Below are 25,289 nucleotides of genomic sequence, written 5' to 3' on the forward strand. Positions count from 1 at the left end.
CCTCCATACATCCTTAGCGATATATTTAGATTTTGAGCAACTAGCCGCCATGTCTGCTATTTCTAAATTGGATGGAAAAGTTGCATTGATTACAGGTTTGTCGTAGCAAAATGTTACAATTATATGATTTTATGATATTTGGTCTCTACAGCCCAGTAGTTAAGTACATCGTTACTAGCTTGAAAATACGGATGCATATTTAATTGCTGTTATAAAATTTAGAAATTCATTTCAAAATTAAGGATTATCTCCCTCACGCATAGCTCTTATCCTTAGACGAATTTGACTCCACTTGTTTGGCACTCTGTTTTTCCCTAAAATAGCTCTAAAACTTCATTGTTATTTCGGATTTCAAACATTTCGGTTGAGCATCACTGAAGAGACATTATTTGTCGAAATGCGCATCTGCTGCATCAAAATTGGTACCGTACAAGTTTTACATTATGACCCCTGGAGCGAGACCTCTCCTGGTGGACTGTTAGTCCCCGAGGGTCTCTACAGCCCAGTAGCTGAGTACTTAGTTACTAGCTTGAAAATACGGATGCATATTTAATTGTTGTGATAAAATTTAGAAATTCATTTCAAAATCAAAGATTATCTCCCTCATGCATAGCTCTTATCCTTAGACGAATTTGGCTCCACTTTTTTGGCACTCTGTTTTTGCATAAAATAGCTCTAGCAAGTTTATTGTTATTTTGGATTTCAAACATTTCGGTTGAGCATCACTGAAGAGACATTATTTGTCGAAATGCGCATCTGGTGCATCAAAATTGGTACCGTATAAGTTTTACATTCACATTATTTCCTTGTGGACAAGTCAAGTTTCCTACAATGTATATATTATCATTGCATCCGTATTGAAATGCAGTACCTAGAGTCCTGATTCAGTTGCCTACGAAAAAGGGTACTTAAAAATATATTGTTTGTATTATGGTAATTGTTTTCTAGAATCATGACCCTCACGGACAAAATTTAGTGGTCGGGTTGCAAAAACATATAAAACAGCATTATTTCATAACCTATTAACAATCACAAACAATCGGAAATACCTGAGCCAAATTGATCACTGATCACATTACTCTAAATATTAAAAGTGCACAACAATACTCCTTGATGGATGGCTTGACAACTCTTGACACTTCTGATATAGGTCTGCACAGGGTTTCCTGATTACTCTGCGAGGACAAAACTCATTCAATATTCTTTAGAATGTCCGCAAATTGACTGCCTTGGGATTCAATTCTTCTCCAGCGCTAGCATAGATTTTGAAGATACCTACCTTTATATTGTATGAGGGTAAAAGAAGAACTTTTGAGTCTGTGGTTTAGTAAACGTTTTTGCAGAGGAAACCATTGTCTATAGTAAAGCAACCCAGAAATTTGTTCACTCTTTGCGTATGTCAAAATATGGGATGTGGGGTTTAGCAAATCATCAATGAACATGTGGAATTAAACCTTACACATCTAAGGATTTCACTATTGCCAAGATCTTCTCAATAAGACGTAAAATACATTATCCATACATACTCATCTTTCCTTGAAATAAAATTCTTTAAATGACTTTCTTTGCCTTTAACCTTGTATTTCTCTATATATGTGAAAGCTGAAGATAACGAACAGTGATCAATCTCATAACTCCTATGAAGAGCGTAAGCGCCTGATCCACGATAAGCAAATGAGATTCATTCACGATATCATATTCTTCAAATTCTTCAATTGTCGGTTAAAGAGTTTATAGTCGGTTAAAGAGCTTATTACCCCCATGTTACTTGTTTATTGTAAATAGGTCCGATTTTAAGTACGAATTGCTTACCTACTTACCTCAATGAACAATTCTTTGCATAAAATCCGATATTCTATTAATGTAGAAAACATCATGCTACTTTTCTTAGGGTCGTTTCAATAAAACTATTGTAGATCGGCTAGTACACGTTTGCTTGTACGTTTGTATACAATTCTACCTTAGCTGAGGAACTTTCTTTGCGATGTTTCTCCGCTTTGTATACTTTCTTAAAACATGGAGTATAACGGCTACACTCCATCACTGTGTTGTGTGTAATTTCCAGGTGCCAGTTCCGGTATTGGGGCAGGAACAGCCATTTTGTTTTGTAGGCTTGGTGCGAAGGTATCCATCACAGGCAGAAATGTTGACAATTTAGCTGAAACGGCTGCCCAGTGTGAAAAAGAAAATGGAAAAAGGGTTAGATATTACTGTAAATTTATTGTCGTTGCCATACACTTGAAAACAGTTTGGGAAATGAAGTGTTGCCACATCGCTCTCTTTGTTCTTTTAGCCGTTGACTCTTAGCGGTGATTTGACAAAGGAAGATTTTATTAAGCGACTTGTTGACGAAACAGTAAAACATTATGGAAAATTGGACATTCTGGTATGTACGAGTGTAACATATTTGGTTGAACACACTACATGTACACTAAAGTTATGCTGTAGCATGCTCATGATCAGCATGGATAATAATTGAATAACATGTATACATACTTTGAGAATAAGCCAAAATGAACTTTTTATAAAGCTTGAAAATGCATTCTATTTCATTCCATGAATATCTTTATTTTCAAGTTCTTCTTCAAAACAATAGGTCAATAATGCAGGGATATTGAAATCTGGAAGCATTGAAACAACATCACTGGAGCAATATGATGAATGCATGAATACTAACGTCAGGTAATATATAAATGTGAATACACAATTTGTACAAAACATAATATATGTCTGTACTTTCGGATTACAGAACTAGCCATATACACACAACAACAGATCGAGGAATATGTAACAAATACTAATGTTATAGTTTATAACTGATCGTTATTTACTGAATGGTTGGGAAATAGCATCTCTGTTCTACTTTGATCACCAGAAATAACGTGTTTGTGAGACTGTTAGTTCGATAATTTGTTAAGTTTGATTTATCTCCCTTTTTATGGATAAGCGTGATTAAAGCAATGGCATGCGTTGATGATTGAAAGTTTGTGTTAAACTATTGTAAAAGTATGGTTTTAGTTATCACCAGAAAGTTTGATAGAACTCGCCTGGTAAATCATCCAAGCCTGGCGATTTATTATGTTGTAACATTTTGACAGCTTCATCACATTCCTTCATTGACGGAACCTCATCTAATTCTAATTTTTGTTTTTCGTTAACTATATTTAGTATAGTGGTACTATCTAAGTAGGATTTAATGTTATTATCGTCAATATTCGATGATTTGTATAATTTTGTGTAGAAATCACACATTTTACCTAAATAAGCATTACAGTTGGTGGTAATATTATCTTCATATTTGATACGTTTGATAATATTATTTTCTTGGTGAGAAGATTTAAGTTTGATGAAAAAAAGGAGTTCGTTTCTCCTTCATCTATGCATTTCGCGCGGGATTTAATCTGTGCACCTTTGCCTTTTTATTTATCAATTCTTTTAATTCTGACGCTAATTTCCGCTTTTTATTCATATCAATTGATGTCACGTTTGATTCACTTTTACCTTACGTCAAAAGACAATTAGGTCCGCATCATATTAGTACAAAATTTTACTCTGTTCCATTGAGAGTTTTACATACAATATTTGAAGAAGTCACAGCTAGTCTGCACCCAGTCTGATTAAAATCAGACCCCATACTCATTATCATATCGTTGGGGTCTGACAGGGATCGTATAAAGGTCATCTTCTTGTGACATCTTCATTATCCAATCAAATCGTCACTTCCCCGACACTGGAAGTCCAGGAACGGTAACTCGGTTTGTTTGTCTTTTTCGGAACGCTTCGTCGTTCATCATAACCTCGCACATAAGAGCCGACGTTAACAGAATGGCAATGGCCGCGGCCAGTGTGATTGACGCTCGATTTTTGATTACTGGTATATATATGTTTTGATTTATTTATTAGATATTGTGATTGAAGATCGATGTTTGAGTATATGTTCCCAAGCTTAACATTATTGCTGCAGGTATTCTAACACCTCGGCGCATATACTATAAAGCAAATATATGTGTGCTTTGTGGATTCGCATTTGTTCAATCAGAGATAACTTCAACAGGGGAAACGATTGAAAGAAATCTATTTAACAAAAAGCTGAAATTAACAGACGATAAAGTCAAATCTATACAGCACGTACTTAGTGAATTTCAACACGACAGTGTTAGCTCCAGCAATGGTGTTTGTAAAAATTGCTATAGAACTGTTGAAAGGATAATTAAGATAGAAAAGGAAGTGGAACAGTTACAGATAGAAATATCTAGATCCAGATCTTCGGTTAGGACAAAATACCAGTTGGCAACACCATCCCCTACAAAATCAAAAATTGAAAAAAGATTGCGAAAATCACCAGAAAAAAATGTGAAAAGACCATTTCCGTCATCATTTAAGAAAGTTACAGTTGTGAACATTTCACCAATACCAACAATTTTGCCCAAAACGGAAAAGAATGAGCCAGTATGTAAGCCATTGAGTGTAAGAAGATCTCTGCCATTTTCAACTGTTGAGAATGTTCAAGATAAGACAGATAGTTCACTGGAAGGAGAAGTTGAAGTAAGTTTGAATTTCGAGAAGTATTCTTTCAAGTTTATGTTTGATTTATAATTATTTGAGATTCTGTACTAATGTTTTTGTGTACACTTTCCATGTCATATTGCTGATTTGATAGTGTTTGAATAGATGTTAGAAATATTGCAGGTTAATATGAATTTTTGGGAATGTTCAGTTCTGCCATCTGTAATACATATATATCAAGCAGTGAAGTACATGCATGTACAATGTATGTTGGTATTGTGTACAATGTACATGTTCAATTTTATTAATGAAATATGTACAAAATGTATATGTGTACAAAAATATAAACTAATTTTAGATTAATTCACACATTTAAATAGCTTTCTTAGGGAGGGTGGGGGGGTGGGGGTGGTATTATACTCTCATCTTCAGAATTTTCTTTTGTAACAATAGGAATAAATGATATGTTTTGAAATCTATTTAATATTCAGGAGCCAATGCATACATAAGATAAACAATGGAGTCCCATCTCATGTAAAATTTCAACTGAGTGATATATATGTACAGTACTTATATATACATGCAGTTCATATCCTGAAAAATATATTGGAATGGAAATTATTTCAAGTATTAAATGAAATATTAAATGGAAAGTGTACACATGTATTGAGATGTTTGATTGAATACATTTTGTAATTCAACATTACAGAATTCATGAAAATATGATGTATTAGTTATGGTATGACTAATCAAGAAAAATGTGTATTGCAGAAATCTTCAAATGTTAAGAAACTTCAGCTGCCATAGTGCTGTTCATATATGTACATGTCATCTGTTTCAAGAACTCTGAAGTTGAATATCTTTAATGTAGATTTATTTATAACAGTATTTTTTTGTTTTCTGTTTATATATAATATATTTATTTGTATGTCTATTCAGAAGAAAAAACACAGCTGTCAGCACCAAATTAAACAACCAGTTGAATCTCACTATATCAAATTGATCATGTAAAATCTGAGGAACAATATGTTTGACGGGACAGACAGACTTACATTGTGATGAGTTGTTTCATAAGAGTAACACTTAAAAAATCAAGACTGACCAACTGACATACGGGCAGCATGTACAAATGTATATTGTTCTGTTAAAGTAGGGCATGTACATGTACCAGTAATTTAAGAATAAAAACAACATGTACAATAACATACATGTATAAGTGCGGTTAAGGTAACTCACTACACTAAAGCTTAATATACTCCTTATGATACTACGTCACAAAATGGCGATTGAAATGTTTTGTGAAAGTATTTGTATTGATCGATTTGTTAGTCTGTCATCGTAGCTCAGTGGTTAAAGCATTGGGCTGGTGAACTGCCGATCTCGAGTTCAAATCTGCCAGAGTATTTTGTTCATATGTAAAACTTATACGGTACCAATTTTGATGTGTTGAAATAAATTTTTGAAAATCATGTTTTTATCCAAATTTGCATATTTTCTGCCTTTTTGACATATACACTTTATAATATATCAATATATCTTTTATGATTACAATCAATTTGTACATATGAGAAACTATTTCTAGGTGTAGTGAGCCACCTTAAGTGGTTATTTTTGAACATGATATTCAAGTCAAAACACAGAATAAATTCTAAGATTTTTTTGTCAACTGCTATAGCAACATCAAAATACAAATGTAATAGGTGCAATTCAAAAATAAATTTCAAACTCAGTTGAAATTTATTTATTTATTTATTTTTTGGAAATAATGTGTTCTATTCTGTTCATGTTTTTACTAATAAAATGTCAATCTACATAAGAAAGTTTTTTTGAACAAATGAAAACCACAGGAAAATGGAAAAAACTGTTTTCACTACTTTCTATGTAGATTGACAATCTATTTTTTTTTTCAGACAGTTTTATTTTGCATGGAATTACTTATTTTTCCATCAACTGCTGCTGATTTAGCCATTTGTGACTAACAAGACACAAAGGTAAGTTATAATTTCATATTTCCCACCAAGATGACTCTCGCAACAGTAATGATTAAAATCAGACCTTATTGAGTGCATTTCATGTTTATGCATCACTGTGTAAGAAAAACAAAGATTATTCAAGTTACATGTCTTTCTTTCATTAGATACTCATTCTTAGTACTAGTAAATTCTGGATTAAAAGAATTGTCAGAATATTCATCATTTTATATATTTTATATCAGCTTGTTGACATGTTGATCATTGCAGCTTCTCATTCAAGAAAAAATGTTATGTATCCAAACCCTATCTGTCAAACTGATTCAATGTAAATTATATAGATTCATTATATGGATAAGTGATCAAAGAATAAATCTACAGAAAATTAGGACATGCACTGAGGTTATACATATTAATTCTTTAGATATAATTTTTGTTTGAAATCATGTAAATATTTTGACAATAAATAGTTCTGCTAAATGCTTAAAGATTCCAAGAATAACATTTGTTTTAATGACTTTTGACATTTTATAAAAAAAAAAAAATCAATTTTAGATCACCATTCACTACAAGAGTGGAAAAAAACAAAAGTTTATTGCCAATCCAAGCCACAACACCATTTGTAAAGCTTTACTTAAAGAAAAAGATGCAGAAAAAACTATGCTTGATGTTTTAAAGAAATCAAATCCATCATATCTAGTAAACCAGACTTGTGAAATAATTGGCGATGAATGTGAAAAGATATGCAAGCGCAACAGTGGAAGCGTACTCCAGGATCGAACATATCATGGTATATTGAATTTTTCATGGGATGAATTGGAAGGAGAATTACAAACTCTTGCCCCAAATTTACTTCAAATAGTAAAAAGCATTGTTTCAGACAAACCATCATCTATGTCTGACAGATGTCGCATACAGATGCTGAACGCCATTGCTTGTGCACTACATGCAAGGTCCAGAGAAATGACAGCACTTCAATATTTAACAGGATTAATCTTACTTCATGGAGGCTGCACTCAACGAGTAAGTTTAAAGTGTAATGTGAAGTAAAGTAAAAGATTTAATGAGAATGTACTTGCATAATATGGCCGAGTCAACCATTTAACCATAGACCTATATACTGATTTCTCTATAATAGTGATTCTCTGTATACTGATTTCTCTATAGTGATTCTCTATACTGATTTCTCTATAGTGATTTTCTGTATATTGATTTCTCTATAGTGATTCTCTGTATACTGATTTCTCTATAGCGATTCTCTGTATACTGATTTCTCTATAGTGATTCTCTGTATAGTGGTATCTGCATAATGTATAATGATCTCTCAATAGTGATTCTCTGTATACTGATTTCTCAATAGTGATTTCTGTATATTGATTTCTCAATAGTGATTTCTGTATATTGATTTCTCAATAGTGATTTCTGTATATTGATTTCTCAATAGTGATTTCTGTATATTGATTTCTCAATAGTGATTTCTGTATATTAAATGATTTCTGTAATAGTGATACTTGTCTTTACAGTAGTCTTCATCTAACTGTTATTGTAATTGTTCTTTCTATTCTTCTAAATAATTCATCACCATAATTCCACTTTTTCAGTGACATGCATTATCAACAAAATGGCAGTTACATGCTGTATGTTAAATTATAGTTTTCGAAAATCATAGCCCGACCAGAATTACAGACTCAATTTTTTTCCTTTAGACTCTAATTTGAATTTCAAATTTTTTCATGGACCAACTGACATTTTCATAGTCTCAGGCAACAGGTCTACCCCATATTTTCTACTGTATAATAAAACATCCCATGCATTTAATTGTGATAAAGGACAGGGTTAACGTTCTTTGTTGAAGACTGTTTGGTGTTCTGTTTTGGAAAAGTAGTCTTGTGCATATTCATTTTACATAAACTTTAAATACATTTATTTTTCAGGACATTGACAGATTAGCTAAAATGGGCGTAACTGTGTTGTCTGATACCCTTCACAAAAAGCTTGGAACCTGGCAAGTAAATCTTGATGAAGTGCTGATTCAAATGAAACAGGATTGGTTGAACATGGGAAAGGAAAAATATCAACTAGCAGGAGGTAACTGGGATAAGAACATTCTCCCAAGTTACAGAACCTCACAGCAGAAAACGATCTCCTTGCATTTATTTACTGTTGTGGGAGTTGTAGATAGAATTTCACCTCCCTTACCAGATGAAGTGACGAACATTAATTCTGTAACTGATTTGGACGCCAACATATTCATCCCTTCATTGCAAGAGCAGAATGTACTAAGAAATGAGCTGACTTTCCTTGTTGCTAGTGCATTGGTGAATAACATTGATCAGTTAACAAACCACTTCAAGAACATTTACCCACAACATCTGGAACACCAGTATAGTCATTCTGCAGGAATCAAGACCAAACAGGTAAGAATATTTCTTTTTCTGGTATGTTTGATGAATTGATATGTTATTTTAAATGTCTACAAGGATATGAACTTTATTAAAATGGTATGAAGCAACATCTCACATATTATTCCTTGTTTCTCATTTACATCATCTTAGAAGATAGTGTCTGAAAAATATACTTTTACTAAATTTTTCTAAAAAAGATTTACCCAAACATACAATTATGAATAGTCTTTTAATTAGTTTAAATATTTGATTCTGTTCTTACAACTTTTTTGCAGTTTGTCCATGTACTGAAAACTACTTCTGGTTCTTATTGTTCATATATTTCTGGCACAACATGCTGTTTAGCTCATATTTTGTTTACTTATTACTTGTAAGACATATAAATCTTTCGTCTTCTGGCTTATATTTGAGTAATCTTTTTGTCTATTTTAGTATTGCCTTGGATTGTTTGATTGCAATGAGCAGAAAACCCAGGATGTAATCCAACTCTTAAAAGAACTACAAGACAAGTATGTCCCAGTTACAGATGGAGACATTAAGGAAGAAGTATTCTTTGGAGGTGAGCAACTACTAGTACTAGTAATGTAATTTATTCTCAAAAGGTGTATGTAATCTCCAGACAGATGGATTCAACATCTTGTGATGGGTTTTAACCAAATTTGGTGTATTATAAAAGATGGGTCAATGGTCTCATCTCTCAAAAGATTATACGTCAACTTTGTACACATCTATTACATGATCCAATATTCAGCGCCGCCCCCCCCCCCCCTGTAAAAGATGAAACTTGACAATTATATTATATGTACGGTCTTATATTTTTATTTCTAATATTTATATGGGTTTTTATCCCACGTATTTATTACATTCCTCATTAGGGCTATGCCCTTCCAATACATGTTTATATTTTTTTAAAAGTACTTGTAGACTTAGTTTTTTGCTTATTATATCATAAAACAAAACCAGAATATCCTCCAGAAGAAACACAATTAACAGTCTTACTTCCTCTTAAATTATGAAAAGGTGGGAGCTTCAAGGGGTGGGTGAGTGGGTGTCAAAATTAGTATTGCATAGCAACTTTCTAACATAGTTCAGATTTAACCAGTTGAGCAATGTGGCCCATGGGCCTCTTGTTACATTATTCTTTAGCCATGACAGCAGTACACCATATAAGAAGCTTAATGCTAGTTTATTAATTACTTTCTTACCAGGTGATCGTTTGACAGATGAGCGAATACAGTGTGCCCAGCAAGCAATGGAAAATGAAAACACTTCATTAAAACGATTGGAAGGATTCATTTCTAAGATAGAAGATTTCCATCGACTTATGAATTTTTTGGAGGTTGGTTTTTGACAGGATATATATTATCGACTAAAACTGAGTGACTGAATCCCATTTTCAACAAAGTTTTCAGAAAATAAAAAAAGGTTATTTAATGGTTCTCGTTGTCAGGCGGGCTCCTTTTGTTTCTGTGCAATAATTTTAAAAACCCTTTATATAACTTCTTCAAATTTGAATATAGTGTGTTTAATCATTAAAGGAAGGTTGGGGTTGATTTTGGGCATTTCCTATTTTTTACACACGAGTAAATTTTCTCTTTTAATGGTGGAAAACTGTAGCTCTAACTTGGAATCATTTAACGTATTTATCTGAGTTTTATTGCAATTGGCTGTCGTGTTGCATCTTCCGTTGTGCGTTAACAATTGAAATTTTTAACTTCTTCTAGATAAATACTATTATAATGCATAGTGATAGAGCTGGAAGGCTTCTACCGAAATTGTAACTTTCAGGATTCCTGGGTTAGAGGTTTTGACTCCAGGGTGGGGTCAAACTTGATAAATATAGTGTACCGTATGTGCAAATCATATTTAAATGATATCTGTTTTATGCTGTTGATACTAAGCTGAAGGAGTAGGTAGTCCTTTACCAAAATTGTAAATTTCATGATCCTAGGGTGTAAGGGTTTGGTTTAAGGGTGATGTTTTGAACAATTACCGGAAGTAAGTTGGCTTTTTTTTTTTTATATTACAGGCTATCTGTAAATTGACATTTAGCACCAGTTCAGGAAAAGATAGAGGCACTGCATACTTTTTTAGGAATTTGCTCAACTGTCGCAACATCAAAGGGGATGTCAAGAACTCCTATTGGGCATACAAAATGCTGTATTATACCATTTTTGATGGAATTTGTTGTGTGTTTTTGAGGGAATTGAATTTGGACTCCTTAGAAGATGAAATCCCCTTTCCTCCTGACTGGGACAAGTTGAACGAGACTGAGAAGGTAGAATGGTTAAACACTTTAAGTGAAAATATTGTGAAGAAATGGTTCTTTGAAAGTGCTGATGATTTATGTCAAGAGCTGCGAGACATAATGAATGATCCTGATCATGAAGAAAATTATTGGACTTCCAATTACTCCAATGGGCGATTCAAATGTCATTTCTGTGATAAAACATATATCTACTCTAAAAGCTTACAAACTCATGAGCTTAAAGTTCATTCACATAATGTGAAGAAACAATCTGGTGAAAAGACATCTACAGATAGTGATGAGGTGTTTAACTATGTTATGCTAGTATTTAAACTAGTTGCGTTACATCGGAATCTGGATTCTGCTGTTGATATGGGAGATGGTATGAGATCAGTACGGTCTGCCAAGTATGAAGCACCAATTTACAATAAAACAAATAAACTGAAGTACCTGATAGGAAGTGTCCATTTGACTGCATTGGTATCTGGAACCCTTCCAAACAACCAATCTGAGCGCCTTATATGGAACAGATTTATTAATATCAGTGGTGGAAAAATGAATAACATGGCTATAGACGAGTATGTAGAGCTTGTTAATCGTGAAACGAAAAACACTTGCTCAGGGTATCAAACAAAGGAAAGCATTGTTTCACATTCAAGAGAGTTTCCACATCTAATTGATGCAACAAAACATGTTGATGCTATTTGTGATGTTCATAAAAGAAAGGGCTTTCACAAGAAGCCCTCATATGTTGGGGATGTGAAAAAGGTTGCATCTGAACTAATTAGAATGAATGCATTTGATAAAACTATTGGGAGAACTCTAGGATGTAGGGAAATAGTGTCTGAAAGAAACCCTTTTGACAGTTGTTATTCTAACTTTACAACCATGATTCACAGGCACAAGCCAGTGCTTCCATTCAGGCGATTGAGAAATGAACGAGTTTGAATTTTCTCATGATTGTACATTTGAGTGATTGTTACATACTTTTGCCCTTATTATGTGTAGGAATTTTGATTCGCATGTGCATATCTATGTATTGTTTTCCCCATCTTATGATATATTGTTGGCAAGGTGCTGTCAGATTAAAAGTGGTGAGGCCAAAATAAAATATATGTGCGTTTCCTATTTAAAGCCCTCAAACATTAGGTAGGGTAGGTAGGTAAACATTCTATTTCATTAAAACATTTTATTTGAAATCTTAACTTTTTTCATACACTTTCAGTACAGATCTATATACATTACAAATACTTTTCACACATTTTGAAGCTCAATAGTAGTAAAATGAAAATCACAGAAACTTGTACACAAAAAGAAAAAAATCCAAATTCAGAAGTTTTGCTTTACATACATGTATATCATCAATGAAAAGTTTAGGGTCAGCAGCAAATAGGTAGGTAGGGTCAGGAAACCGGAAACACGCATCTATTTTACTTTTGCCTGATCGTACACATATATTATCTCTGCTTTTGTCATGCGATGTAGCAGGCAACAAAAACGATCAGGGCTTGAAGATAACTTTTTATGTCACCAGTCCAGCCGGACTGATGGGGTATAATTTCAACCAGTCCGCAGGAAAATTTACCAGTCCAACAGAGGTTTCCATAAATAATTTTGTTAATGTTATTACAATGAAATTTAATTCAATATGCCTCAGTCAATATTGTAACACTTGTGGGATTTATATTTACGAATCAGATTTGTCTGATATCTACAGATCGAAGAAATTTCATATAAAGTATATTTTCCATCGGACTGACTAAAACAAATGTATGTCAGTCCACCAGACTTTTAACCAGTCACAGACTGACAGGCATATGTTAATTTTGAGTCATGACGTTTGATAGAGGTATATGTCTCTGGACTTCTTGAACAACAAAGTTTTGAGATACATTTTGAGATACATGTTGCATAGTTTAATAACAGATACGTAAAATACAATTACAATGTATCTAAAGTGAGTTCCAAAAGTTCATCATCTGTAACTGAGCCTGACTGATAGTCATAAGATACAGTATCAGAATCACTGTCTACCACATCTGTTGAAATTTGTCCTAAATCAGTTACATCAAGTATTTTTTCTAATGGTAGCCTAGTACATTGTTTGCAGTCACACATTGTTTCACACAGATCACAACAATTATGTTTTTTAAAGTGCTTACTTTTAATCTCTTCTAATTCTTTAGCCTTTACAAAACAGCTCATTATAGACAGTCGTCTACATGTGGTTTCTCTCAGTAAAGACCTAGTATCATCATCTGTGTGTTGCATTTGGTGGGAATGGTACAACAACACACAGACTGATTTTTCTCCTTTTCTTCCTACACGTCCACCTTCCTGTAAAAATTCTACTGCATTTGAAGGTGGACCATACATGACAACACTGTAACAGTCAACAATATCTATGCCCATTCCCAGTGCACTTGTGCATATCACTAATTTTAAGTTGCTAGGTTTTGTCAGCTGAGATAAGATCTGTGACTTTTTTTCACTTGTGGTTTCTGAATGAAACATATCTACAAAAGGTTTACATATAGGAACCTCCTCCACCACATAATTGTAGATTTGCGATACATCCTTTATGGAATTGCAATAAATTAGAGTTCGTGGAAATCTGTCCTTGTATTTTTCTATGGATTCAATCAACCAAAACATTGATGACTGAATATCAGTTTCTATTTTCCTTACAATATACTTAATATTTTCTTTATTTGGATTCCTTGTGATGAAATGTTTACATCCTGTCATCAATAAAGCATCTGTAACTTTCTTTAACATTTTTTTGGTACATGTTGCACTCAAAGCTAGCATAACTGCTGATGGAAATAAAGATCTCAGTTCTCCTATACATCTGAACCATTTTCTAAAAGCCTTTTCCTCCTCTTGTCCGACTGCACCCCTAATAAATAACAATAAAGAAATGTCCTTAGCACTGCTACAAGTGTATGAAATCTTCAAATAAGGAATTGATAAGTTAAACCATTGCACATTCATGAGATATGGAATTTCAACAAGGGGCCCGAGGGCCACATTGCTCATCTGAGTCACCTTGTGGAGAAGTCGAAAATGTAGAAAGTTTACAGACTGACAGACAATGGACAACAAGTGATCAGAAAAGCTCACCCGAGCTTTTAGCTACCTTTATTTTAACTTTTCAATGATATAATAACATAAGCATGTTACATTTTTAAAAAAAAAATCAAACGGCTCTTCTTCGTAAACTCATAATATACATGTATGATTTACATGTACAAAGTCTTATTAAAGTAGTAAGCTCCTGAGCTTTTGAGAACAACTGTGTAGGATGTTACAACTAAGTATTTACTTGTTCAATAGTGATCCCATTGGTGCAAATCACTGAACCCTATCCAATAATTTCAAATTTTTGAAAAGGTTTGACAGGGACTATATTTTGTGGCAGAAGAATTGATTAATCAAAAAGTTCTAAATCAGCATGATTTTACAGTTTCTGTTTCATCCATTATATCTTCTATTCTTATACTCCTAGGTACGCGTATTTCAGTTCAAAATTTATGAGACTTGGAACTAGTTCCAATGTTGTAATTTATTATCTTGGTTAATATATTTTCCCAAACAACACAGATTGTTAAAAAAGTTTAAATTAATTTATCGAAAAAAATTTCAAAATGAAAATTCAGTATTTTAGCTAATAATTAAATTTTTTTTATCTTTAACCCCCACCTTGAAAATTATGTGAAATATGTCCTTTTAATCTCTCAAATTTGATATCATGATTTTTTCGTATATCAAGGTTTTGGTTCAAGTATTTGTAGCTTCCGTAGCATTTATTTGCTTCAGTTATACTACATGTATGATCTTTTCATATTTTGTTTCATAATCTTGGTCCAGAATGTTTAAATCTGGTGCTACAGGTCAATTCAAACTTGAGGACAGCAAAATACAGTGTAGCCTGTCAAACGTGTTAAAAATGGTATGACAAACATTGATATGCTAACACTTTTATTACATACCAAGTGGCAACTGTATGGAACTCATCAACCACAATAAGCTTTACGTTGAATTTCTCTAACTCTTCCCGCCAGTGTTTACTTCCAATAATCATTTCTGGAGAGCCAAAAATTATATCTGCCTCACCATTTCTTATCACTTCATCTGCTTCTCCACCTAATATATGGTAATAACTAGTAAAATACATGACTGTACAAAAAAAATTAATTCTGATCAATAAAATATTTGTGTACACTACAGGGATGGGGTAATTTAAAAATGTAATACATTTTTCATAAACTGATTGGATGTATTTGTAATTGATTTTGCTTTTTAAAAAGTCAAATATTTTCAATTACTTACATTTCAACATGTTCAATATTACTTATTATTCAAACTTAAAAGTTTGCAAATGATGGAATGAAATTTTCTGATAATAATGGTGTTAGATGTTGTTTATGCAATAATTAGATTCCTCATTGGGTCATAATATTTGGCAAATATATACTGTAATTGAACCTGATCAAAGCATGAACATTACACAATATTGAATATGTGTACGTGTAGCTGCGTTCGCTCAAACTGTAGCACCGTCAACGTATAATCACATGATTCCAATATCAATATATACTACAAGGTACTTTGAATCTTTTTATTCAAGTTTTTCATAATTTGAATAATATGTTTAAAAAAACTTATTATAGAGGAAATAGTTTCAAACCTATTAACTCGGCATTTACAGATGGTATCTCTCGTAAACGCCGTTCTTGGTCTTCCATGAGTGCCACAAGTGGACAGCAAACCAAAACAACTGGCTTCTTCGATGCAGTGTTGTCGCATACTATACATTTTAAAACCGGAATATAAAGTTGATATGGTAGGGATTTTCCATATTCTGTTGGTAGTACAGCAACACAATCCTCTCCTGACAGAATGGCTTGAAGAATCTGTTTTTGTTCTTCCTTTAAACACGTTAAATTGAATTGTTGAAGCGCAGATGCTATTGCCGTATCAATCGTCGCCATTTTACATGAACAGCCGAAAAGGTTTTTGCTATGTTGAATCTCATTGGTTGTCATGTTTAATGAATATGCGAATATGTGAGGTCACCAGAAGATGACCTTTATACAATCCCTGTCAGACCCCAACGATATGATAATGAGTATGGGCTCTGATTTTAATCAGACTGGTCTACACCTGAATATAGACTGAACTCTATGATTATGGATGTTTCCAATCACAGGCTCTTTAAATAACGACGGATCATGAATGATATTCCTTCACAATCACGCCGCAATTTTTTTTATGCTCAAATTTACAAAGGAATAGATGCCGTCAACAAAAGCAACATTCTTTGTCATAAAAGGGTTCAGTCGTGTATTCCAACTTATTTCAAGTTCAAGTCTCTACCTATTATTTCCTACCAATATATTTCTGCTTTTACATCCAAACTGTCTATTTATAAACACATTTTGCAGTGCCTAGATATAGTTTATCTTATACTTAATCTACGTGTTCTTGTTCTTAATCTTCTTTCAACTATAGTCCAGCTGGACATGTCATTACTGGTGATGTTGACATAGTTGAAAATCAGTACTTCAAATCACTTATTCTAAAAGGTCCTAAATACAGAGAACATCGGTCTTTCAATTGGCGACATAATTTCATCTCTATTATGAATTCTGTCGAAGATTATGCCAAACGATGGGCTAAATATGAAGAAGAAAAACTTCATACATTGTCAGAATGGATTAAAAGTATGTGAGGAATTTTTAAATCCCCCATTAGACATATCAAAACAAAAGTACATACCATTTATCATTCTGTGTTTAGTAAACCAGAAGTGATAAAAGAATTAGATAGGTTACATGGGGAATATGTGTTGATTCCAGCTGACAAAGCTTGTAATAACATTGTCTTAGTTTGTAAGGCTCATTATTACAACTGCATTTTAAACGAACTTGACATTAATTCCACTTTTGGTAATCGTACTTATACTCCAACTGCTTCATAAGATGGGATCATGTTTTAAATATATACAGGCTATCGACAAAACAAGTTGATGCTACTGCGATTTCAACAGTCTCGTTTAAAGTCACCATTTCCCAAATTGTATGGTACAGACTACAGTCCCTGAAGCGTGCTACTACACCTCCAAAGCGTTTCGTTTCGTTCCGTGCAGACCATTCACCGTTTCGTGCAGACAGTTCAGCGTTTCGTGCAGACCGTTCACCGTTCCGTGCAAACCGTTCAACGTTCCGTGCAGACCGTTTACCGTTTCGTGCAGACCGTTCATCGTTCCGTGCAAATCGTTTCGTGCAAGAATTGTTCCGTGTATGATCAAACCACGCCCATAGAAACGTGCAGATGGTTCAAATCACGCCCTTAGAAACGTACAGACCGTGCAAGTCATTTCGGCATGGGATATAGGACAGTTAAACATTGTTGGGAATTTGACCAATCATTTCAAAATGTCTCCAAGACGGGCTTTCAACAGTGAAAATCTGCAAATAATCGAAAGAAAATAGTTTATTATAAAACTACCAGGTAGAGCAAAATTCGATACTATTTTATCACACTTGATAGTTTCTAACAAGTGCAGAGATATGTAAATATCTGCCCTCATTTTTTTTTTATTTATTTTTTTTTATTTGCATTTAGGAATAATTTATTTGTCTTGTTACATTTGTATGATCAAGTTTCTCTTATTAAATAAAAAGTATTTTCATGAAAATCGTTTATCGGAACTGTCTGCATAATGCAAAGACCGACCTGTGTATAACTTGTATATTCTACGCAAAATCCAAGGTCCTTTTTTTACCACAATACTAGAAGTCAGTTAATCGGGGTATTTGAAATTAACATTCTTACAGAAGGTGTGAAAATCGGCGGGAGCAATTGAAGTATGACAAAAGAGGTGTTTTGTCTCTCAAAAATGAATGCAGTTTAAATTGAGGCAAATGCAACAATCGAATTAAAATTGGATGTTAGATCCGCTCGTATATCTGTTGACCATTGCTGTAGTTTGTAATTATTTATTTTATATATTCATTTATATGATTTATTTCTCAATCTATTTCAATCATATTTTGATTGTTTCTTTTTGTTTTGTATCTTCCCTTCTTATCCAAGGTGACAGGTTCTTAACAACTGGCTAATTCTATGTCTAGATGCACCCCCTCCCGCCCGAGAATATGTTCCAGTCTTACGAGAATTCTTTAATCATTTTATCTGTTGTCACACACATATGTAAAAATGTATAGGTTTATTCAAGATATGTTTTTGAGAAGAGGCCTGGAATATACAAATTGCATACGTGTTTTAACGGCACTCAGATTGAATGTACAAAAATAGCGATACAGACGCGACTTTTTCAATGAATTTAACAGAGCAATGAATAAATAAAGTTGAATAATAAATATCCCATGACGATACAATTTATGCATCTTTTCCCTTTATTTCCGAAGTTAAAAAATATTCATTTCGTTTTATTCCAACGTCTTCGTAAGTCATTATACTATTCCTTGTTTAAACTAACCCCAGGATGAAACAAATAATGCCGGAAAAAATCAAAGCGTGCAGGTCATGCTTAGCGTTTCGTGTAGACCGTTCACAACCCTCCCCCCCGCCCAAAAATATTTCAATCTTTCCTGACGAGAAATTTCTTTAAATCGCTTCATCTGTTTTCATACACGTACACATGTGTATAAAATGTATAGGTTTATTCAACATCTGTTTTTGGGAAGAGGACTGGAATATACAAATTGCAAAGGTAATTTAACGACACTCAAAATGAATGTACAAAAATAGCGAAACAGAGGCAACCATTTCATATTCAGTTTCTATGAATTTAATAGAGCAATGAATCAATAAAATTTGATTAATCAATATTCCGTGACGATATGATTTTTGCATATTTTTCTTTTATTTCCGAAATAAAAAAAATTCCTTTTTTTCATTCCAACGTGTGCATTGATATAATAAGCAAAAACGAAATTTACCGCGTCGTACATGAGCAATCATTTGAAAATGAATCATTATCATTTCTTTCTCAACCTTTTTTTAATATCTAGAATATTGTAATAATATTGAAACTATTTGAACCAAATAATATCGAAAAAATCAAAGCGTGCAGGCCACGCCTACTGTATCGTGCAGACCGTTCACAAAGCGTGCAAGCCACGCCTACAAAGTGGTCAGCGTTTCGTGCAAAGCGTTCACCGTCCCGTGCAGACTGTTCAGCGTTTCGTGCAAACCGTTCATTGTTCCGTGCAGATCGTTTAGCGTTTCGTGCAAACCGTTCACCGTTCCGTGCAAGAATCGTTTCGTACCGTTCCGTGCAAGTGGTGTAGTAGTACGCTTCAGGGTCTGTAGTTATAATGATCTAGTTTGTAAATACTTTTTATCTGTGGGTAATTGACGTGTTTCATACCGATTGTTAGGTCGTTCTTGGCACACTGATTTAAACTACATATTACTCCGTTTACCTGATCAAGACATAGGTTTCATGGTGGGTGTGACCGGTCGATGCTTACTCCTCTTAATTACCCTATTCCTCCCCAGGTATATCCAAGGGTTCGTGTTTGCCCAACTCTCTATTTTGTATTCCTTAAAGGAGTTGTGGGGTTGGTTGTTGTTCGTTATCTTAACCTTTCATCAACTAATCAAACAAAGGATAAGCTGCCTAAAATACATCAGACATCCTCGCATAGATCATGTCTTAACGAAAATGATCTGTTTTCAGAGCTATTTATCATCTGACTATGCTTGCAGTTCCACATCTCGTCAATGCAAAGGGAAACATTGTTAATGTATCAAGTATGGCAGGTATCAGATCAGTGAGTATTCTAAACTTCTCACTTGCAATTAATGAATGCATCCCTGATGGGAAATTCTGAAGATTCATAGAGTTACTTTTCTTATTTCGAAAACCTGATTTAAACCTTATCAAAAGTTAATGATATTCATGTAAGAGTGACACTATATATTTTTTTTTTAGTTTCCTGGATTTTTACCATACTGTGTGTCCAAGAGTGCCCTAGATCACTTTACTAGGTGTACTGCAATAGGTAGGTGTTCCGTTTTTTGTCAGAATTCTCCATTGTGATCAGTTTCTGTCAGAATATATATACAGAGCAGTGACACTAAATGTATCATTTGCATTAAATTGAATATAGATGAACAGTAAATACATTTTTTCCTACCATATGTGCAGAAAGTAGTTACTTTGTGATTTCATATCTTTTTATCAAGTAAATGGTCTATTAAGCCCCTATCTTTGCTCTTCACAGATATGTTAACTCCTTTGAAGGAACAGCTAACCCTAACCCTAGGGAAGTGACGTATATCAAATATGGATTTTAAAAGTAGTTTATATAAATTGAAGTTACAAATCTTTTTTCCACATAAGCAGAATCAGAACATAGGGCTTTTTGTGGCCTTTAACTCGACATTTACAATGCAGCTATATCGACGATTATTTATCTATAAACAATACACAATTTCATTCATATGTCGATTTGATATATCCCAGTAAACTCAAAATCAAAGACATCACGTAGTCTTCCACATTTGTTTCATCTTTATGACAAACGTGACAACTTCAGCTTCCCCCTCTCCCTTCCCATATCGATGTACATGTTGTATTATACCATTATCACTTGCGTGAAAGGTGAAGATAACAAACAGTGATCAATCTCAAAATTCCTACATATATCTATAATCAATACACAATAGACAGTTGGGCAAACACGGACCACTGGATATACCAGATATGTGGTCATGTGTCTAGGAGGAGTAAGCATCCCCTGTCGACCGGTCACACTCGCCGTGAGCTCTGTGGTGCTTATGATCAGTTTTTAAGACGAGGCAGACTATGGTCTACGGATAAATATGTTGATGTTATATGGGTTTCAGCAATCTCGTTTTAGCAGTTCTTTGTCTACTAAATTTGACTGCGAATTGCCCCATTTACCTTTTCCAGATATATGGTTCAAGGTGGGTGTGACCGGTCAACAGGAGGTGCTTACTCCTCTATGCACCCGATCCCACCTCTGATCTTTAAATTTCGTATCTTTCATTGAAGTTTGAGCTTAATCGCTGTTCAATATCATCACCTTTTCACTTTTCAGCACTGTACACCACCATTCTTTACAATAAAGTAAAAACTGGGCTGTTTGACATCATAGGCAGCTGCTTTCTCAATAAAAATGAAACACAGAAATATTCTTATCGTTAAAGGCGAAGATAACGAACAGTGATCAATCTCATAACTCTCACAAGGAATACCCAAAAAAAGAATTCAGCGAACGCTGACCCCTGGACATACTAGAGGTGGGATCAGGTGCCTAGGAAGAGTAAGCATTCCTGTCGACCGGTCACACCCGTCGTGATCCCTATGTCTTAATCGGGTAAACGGAGTAATCCGTAGTCAAAATCAGTGTGTCAAGAACGAACTAACAATCGTTAGGAAACACGTCAAACAGCATTTGACTCGATGATAGGTTGAAATGGCACACTAGATCGTTATAACGACCATAGATGTTGCGAAATGGTGACTTTAAACGAGACTGCTGAAACCCCTGTAACATCAAATGTTATCAATCATCGAAAAATTACTTTGTTAAACACCACTCTATCGAAATTCTGCTGGGCAAGAATTGTGCTCCATTATTACCTGATACGTTTTTGTATCCTTATGAGGCAATATTTGCTCAAAAGATTATACATGAGAAGAATAAATCTCTTGCTGAGGCCTTTAACTCGACATTTAGAAATATTGAAGACGTTTTATCTATTAACAATACTCATTTTTAAGTCTCTTAAACGAAGTTTGGAGACTTATTGTTTTTGCTCGGTTCTTCTTCTCTTTCTTTCGCTTCTTTCTCGCGCCTAAAACTGTCCGACACCGTTCTCCGTAACCAGTTGATGAAAGTAATAGATATTCAAAGATATGGTAGGACTGTGTATCTAGATCTGCAGAAATGTTTTTGTGTTCAGATTGAGGGTGTTTAGGTACAGATTGGGGGATCTCTCTGGAGGGGAAAACTAATTCCAAAATTTAACAGATACAACTTGACATATATGATAGATAGAGTATTGGGGTTTTCGGAAATGAATTGAGAGTGACAGGGCCTACAAATTAGTATCAAAGTCAAGTGACTCCAGTGACCTTAACCTATGACCATAAAAACTTGTATAGCTCTAGAACCAGGACGGACAGAGACATTGCATCATAAAAAATGATAAGAGGATGTTGGGACCTACAAACTAGGATCAAAGTCATAGTACACCAAATTTCAAAATCAAAGTCTTCCTGATTTAGATTCTTTAAATGAAGTTGAAATTTGCATGGATTTTGTCATGGGAGGAAAATAGTAATACTCAGAAAAAACGACTTTTATACAGCTAGTACTTCGTTTTGGAGACTTTATAATGGTAGATAATAATCATATTTTGTCATTCATATCTTGTTTTGATACCGGGGTATATCCCAGTGAACTCGAAATAAAAGAAACCACAGAGTTTATTTTTGTATCTTCTTCATACTTAAATATTTTATTGAACATAAATGTCAATGGCAAACTGACAACGCCCATATCTATGTAGCAATGCTAACTTATCACTTGCATGATGTGTCTATGTTTTTCAACTGATTCAATACACCAGAGTATGTCCTACTTGTGATTAATCATCGAGGCAGGCTATCAACAGATAAGTTTAATGTACAGGGGTTTGTCATCGAGGCAGGCTATCAACAAATAAGTTTAATGTACAGGGGTTTGTCATCGAGGCAGGCTATCAACAAATAAGTTTAATGTACAGGGGTTTTGAAGTCAGTTTCTCACGAATTCCATGGTCGTTATAATGCTTTTATTCATTTCATACGCATGACCAGGCCTCTATTTTCACACTGATTTGACTACGGACTACCCCGTTTACTTGATCAAGATAAAGGGCTCATGGCGGGTGTAAACGGTCCACAGGGGATGATTAGTCATCCCATGCACCTGATCACAACTCTGGGATGCCCACGGGTCCGTGTTTGTCCTATTTTTAATGTTGCTATTCGTTATGAAATAATGAGATTGACCACTGTTCTTTATACCCACTTTTTCACAGTACATCGTATTTACTATTAGTTTTGCAACAGAAATGTATGATGTCATGAAGCATTGTAAAATGTATCATGCTATTTCAGAGTTGGCCCCTAAACAGGTCCGGGTAAACAGTGTAAAGTAAGTGTATTTTTAGCAAACTACAAATACGTCCGATCAGCTAACATCTTTTAGCGTTTTTCATTACTTGTAATGAATAATTATGATTGATAAAAGACAATTTAGTTCATCATACCATTAGTGTAATGATTTTTTGAAACGCATACGCTCATTGATATCAAGGGTATAGCACTCTACGGATAAATCCTTTACCTTGATTAGAAGATCTTTATTTAGATGTTCATGTATTTGTAGCCCCGGTGTTATAATTACTAATATATTCAAGACGTTGGGAATGAATGAAGAGGCCTATCAGGAGGTAAGCACAGACGTAAGGTAGAACAATTAAGATGGTAGAGTTAAATTATTTTGAAATGTTTTTGGTAGCCTGCTATATCTGTTTATTTACTCTATGCATGTATGTTTACCCTCACCGCGTAGCTTGAAAAGTTCATATCATCAGCATTAGTAGCTCTAAATAGTGGTTAGTTTAAAACTAGTGCCCAACTAGTGTTCTGAGTTTTAAATTTTCAAGTATAATTACAATTACTTCATTAATGATGTGTCAGAGGTTTAGGACGTACATTATACGATTTTATAAATTGGAAAGAACTTCAAAAACAGAATACTTTGACTATGAGCCTATAATCCACTGTTCTCTTGAGAGTCTAGAATGGGAAATACATTTGCTCTAGTTTATTGTCTACACTAAAAATATAATTTTATCCGCGTTGTACAATATGATTGGTAATTAACAGCTGCACTTAACGTTGGATACACTCGTTTAAACACAATGGAATACAATGAAAACAATTTCAGTTTTAAGATGACAAAGTAGTGATGACATAATTTTGTCTAATTGTAGTTTCTAGAGCTCTCCAAAACAAAACATCCGCTAGGACGGTCAGGTGAGGTGGAGGAAGTGGCCAATGCGATTGCTTTCCTGGCATCAGACAGTGCTTCCTTCATCACGGGTGTACAATTACCAGTGGATGGCGGTAGAAACGTTCTTTGTCCGTGATAAGAAGATATATAATGGGGGAGATCAAAAGTTCAATGTCTGGAAAAAAAAATTCACGTCGTTTTCACCCCCCTCCCCCTCCCCATACAAAACTAAATATGATGAATGTTGAAACTAATCGATTAACAAGTAAAAACATACGATTATAGATAACACTCTGTATATCTCTTCTACTGTTTATTCACCAATGAAAGTGTACATCAGAACTGTTAAATGTTCGTTAAAATGTAATATTATCATGTGCTTTTTAACAGTCGTTTGTGTTGGTTTTTTTTTTTCTTTTTCCACTAAAGTGTAATCGTTGTCGGATGACAGAAACTTACGAGAGATTTTATTCCCCCCTCCCCTAGCTATTTGAATTTAGATTTTTATCCGACATCGATCTTTTGATCTCGCCCCTGACACGTCCTTGATATCTTGCTAAGAACATAAAACAAAACTATACACGGCCACTTCTAGATTTTAACCGGATATAATTATTATTGAGAGTGAAACTCTCTATATAATATATATATATATATATATATATATATATATATATATATATATATATATACTAGTATATAGAAAGTTATATATCGTAACTTTGTGATACTGATACTTTGCCGAGGCTCAGTATTACTGTGTACATGTATATATTCCTGAATACATTAATCTATGCAGTAACTTGGTTTGATCTACGTTAGAAAGAAATTGAGAACTTTTGGTATTTGTAAATTCTAGAGATCATTCCAAGCTCAACATATATATATTACACCATTCATTTGGTTTTGTTGTTAATCGCGTGCATTTCAATCGCTAAAGTTATTTTTTTACATTTACCTGAGAATAAACATGACAAAGAATAAAGAGTAATTGATAAAGCGGAAATAGTTGTGTTAATGTTTATACACGGGCAATGCTGATTTAGAATGCGGACAACTGACGTTCATGGTAGTCAAAATTAGTGTGAAG

The 25,289-nt window shown here is 34.0% G+C and overlaps 2 protein-coding genes across 4 annotated transcripts; one reads left to right on the forward strand and one right to left on the reverse strand.

Moving 5' to 3' along the window:
- Window positions 1-25,199, forward strand: LOC125669312 (3-oxoacyl-[acyl-carrier-protein] reductase FabG-like). 3 transcript variants are annotated; one of them, XM_056157630.1, is made up of 9 exons: window positions 1-95; window positions 2,066-2,199; window positions 2,294-2,386; window positions 2,597-2,682; window positions 19,843-19,936; window positions 20,098-20,167; window positions 23,299-23,335; window positions 23,570-23,633; window positions 24,180-25,199. In XM_056157630.1, exons 1-9 carry the CDS (start codon window positions 50-52, stop codon window positions 24,333-24,335), a joined length of 780 nt encoding a protein of 259 aa, XP_056013605.1. In that variant the 5' UTR covers window positions 1-49; the 3' UTR covers window positions 24,336-25,199. The 3 variants fall into 3 exon arrangements, with proteins under 3 accessions (XP_056013605.1, XP_056013603.1, XP_056013604.1); XM_056157628.1 differs by lacking the exons at window positions 1-95; window positions 2,066-2,199; window positions 19,843-19,936; ... (2 more) ...; window positions 23,570-23,633; window positions 24,180-25,199 and adding exons at window positions 3,904-4,545; window positions 6,417-6,497; window positions 7,032-7,499; ... (2 more) ...; window positions 10,090-10,220; window positions 10,911-12,589 and having other exon boundaries at window positions 2,335-2,386; XM_056157629.1 differs by lacking the exons at window positions 1-95; window positions 2,066-2,199; window positions 19,843-19,936; ... (2 more) ...; window positions 23,570-23,633; window positions 24,180-25,199 and adding exons at window positions 3,904-4,545; window positions 6,417-7,499; window positions 8,411-8,893; ... (1 more) ...; window positions 10,090-10,220; window positions 10,911-12,589 and having other exon boundaries at window positions 2,335-2,386.
- LOC130052488 (ATP-dependent DNA helicase Q1-like) lies at window positions 13,023-16,310 on the reverse strand. The gene is made up of 3 exons (XM_056157634.1): window positions 15,820-16,310; window positions 15,122-15,275; window positions 13,023-14,028 (listed from the first exon to the last, which is right to left on the reverse strand). The coding sequence occupies exons 1-3, from the start codon at window positions 16,175-16,177 to the stop codon at window positions 13,071-13,073; spliced, it is 1,470 nt and encodes a 489-aa protein (XP_056013609.1). The 5' UTR covers window positions 16,178-16,310; the 3' UTR covers window positions 13,023-13,070.
- Window positions 25,200-25,289: the final 90 nt, after the last annotated feature.

This window comes from Ostrea edulis, chromosome 3 (assembly GCF_947568905.1).
Source record: "Ostrea edulis chromosome 3, xbOstEdul1.1, whole genome shotgun sequence".
NCBI lineage: Eukaryota > Metazoa > Mollusca > Bivalvia > Ostreida > Ostreidae > Ostrea > Ostrea edulis.

Excerpts from the sequence above, each read along its gene's own strand:
- LOC125669312 (XM_056157629.1), top strand. The coding sequence starts at position 7,137 with ATGCTTGATGTTTTAAAGAAATCAAATCCATCATATCTAGTAAACCAG. Across the intron at positions 8,894-9,313 it reads CAGGAATCAAGACCAAACAG|TATTGCCTTGGATTGTTTGA; the intron begins GTAAGAATATTT and ends TGTCTATTTTAG. Across the intron at positions 10,221-10,910 it reads GACTTATGAATTTTTTGGAG|GCTATCTGTAAATTGACATT; the intron begins GTTGGTTTTTGA and ends TTTATATTACAG.
- LOC130052488 (XM_056157634.1), bottom strand. The coding sequence starts at position 16,177 with ATGACAACCAATGAGATTCAACATAGCAAAAACCTTTTCGGCTGTTCA. Across the intron at positions 15,276-15,819 it reads TGTAAATGCCGAGTTAATAG|GTGGAGAAGCAGATGAAGTG; the intron begins GTTTGAAACTAT and ends ACCATATATTAG. Across the intron at positions 14,029-15,121 it reads TTCCATACAGTTGCCACTTG|GGGTGCAGTCGGACAAGAGG; the intron begins GTATGTAATAAA and ends GTTATTTATTAG.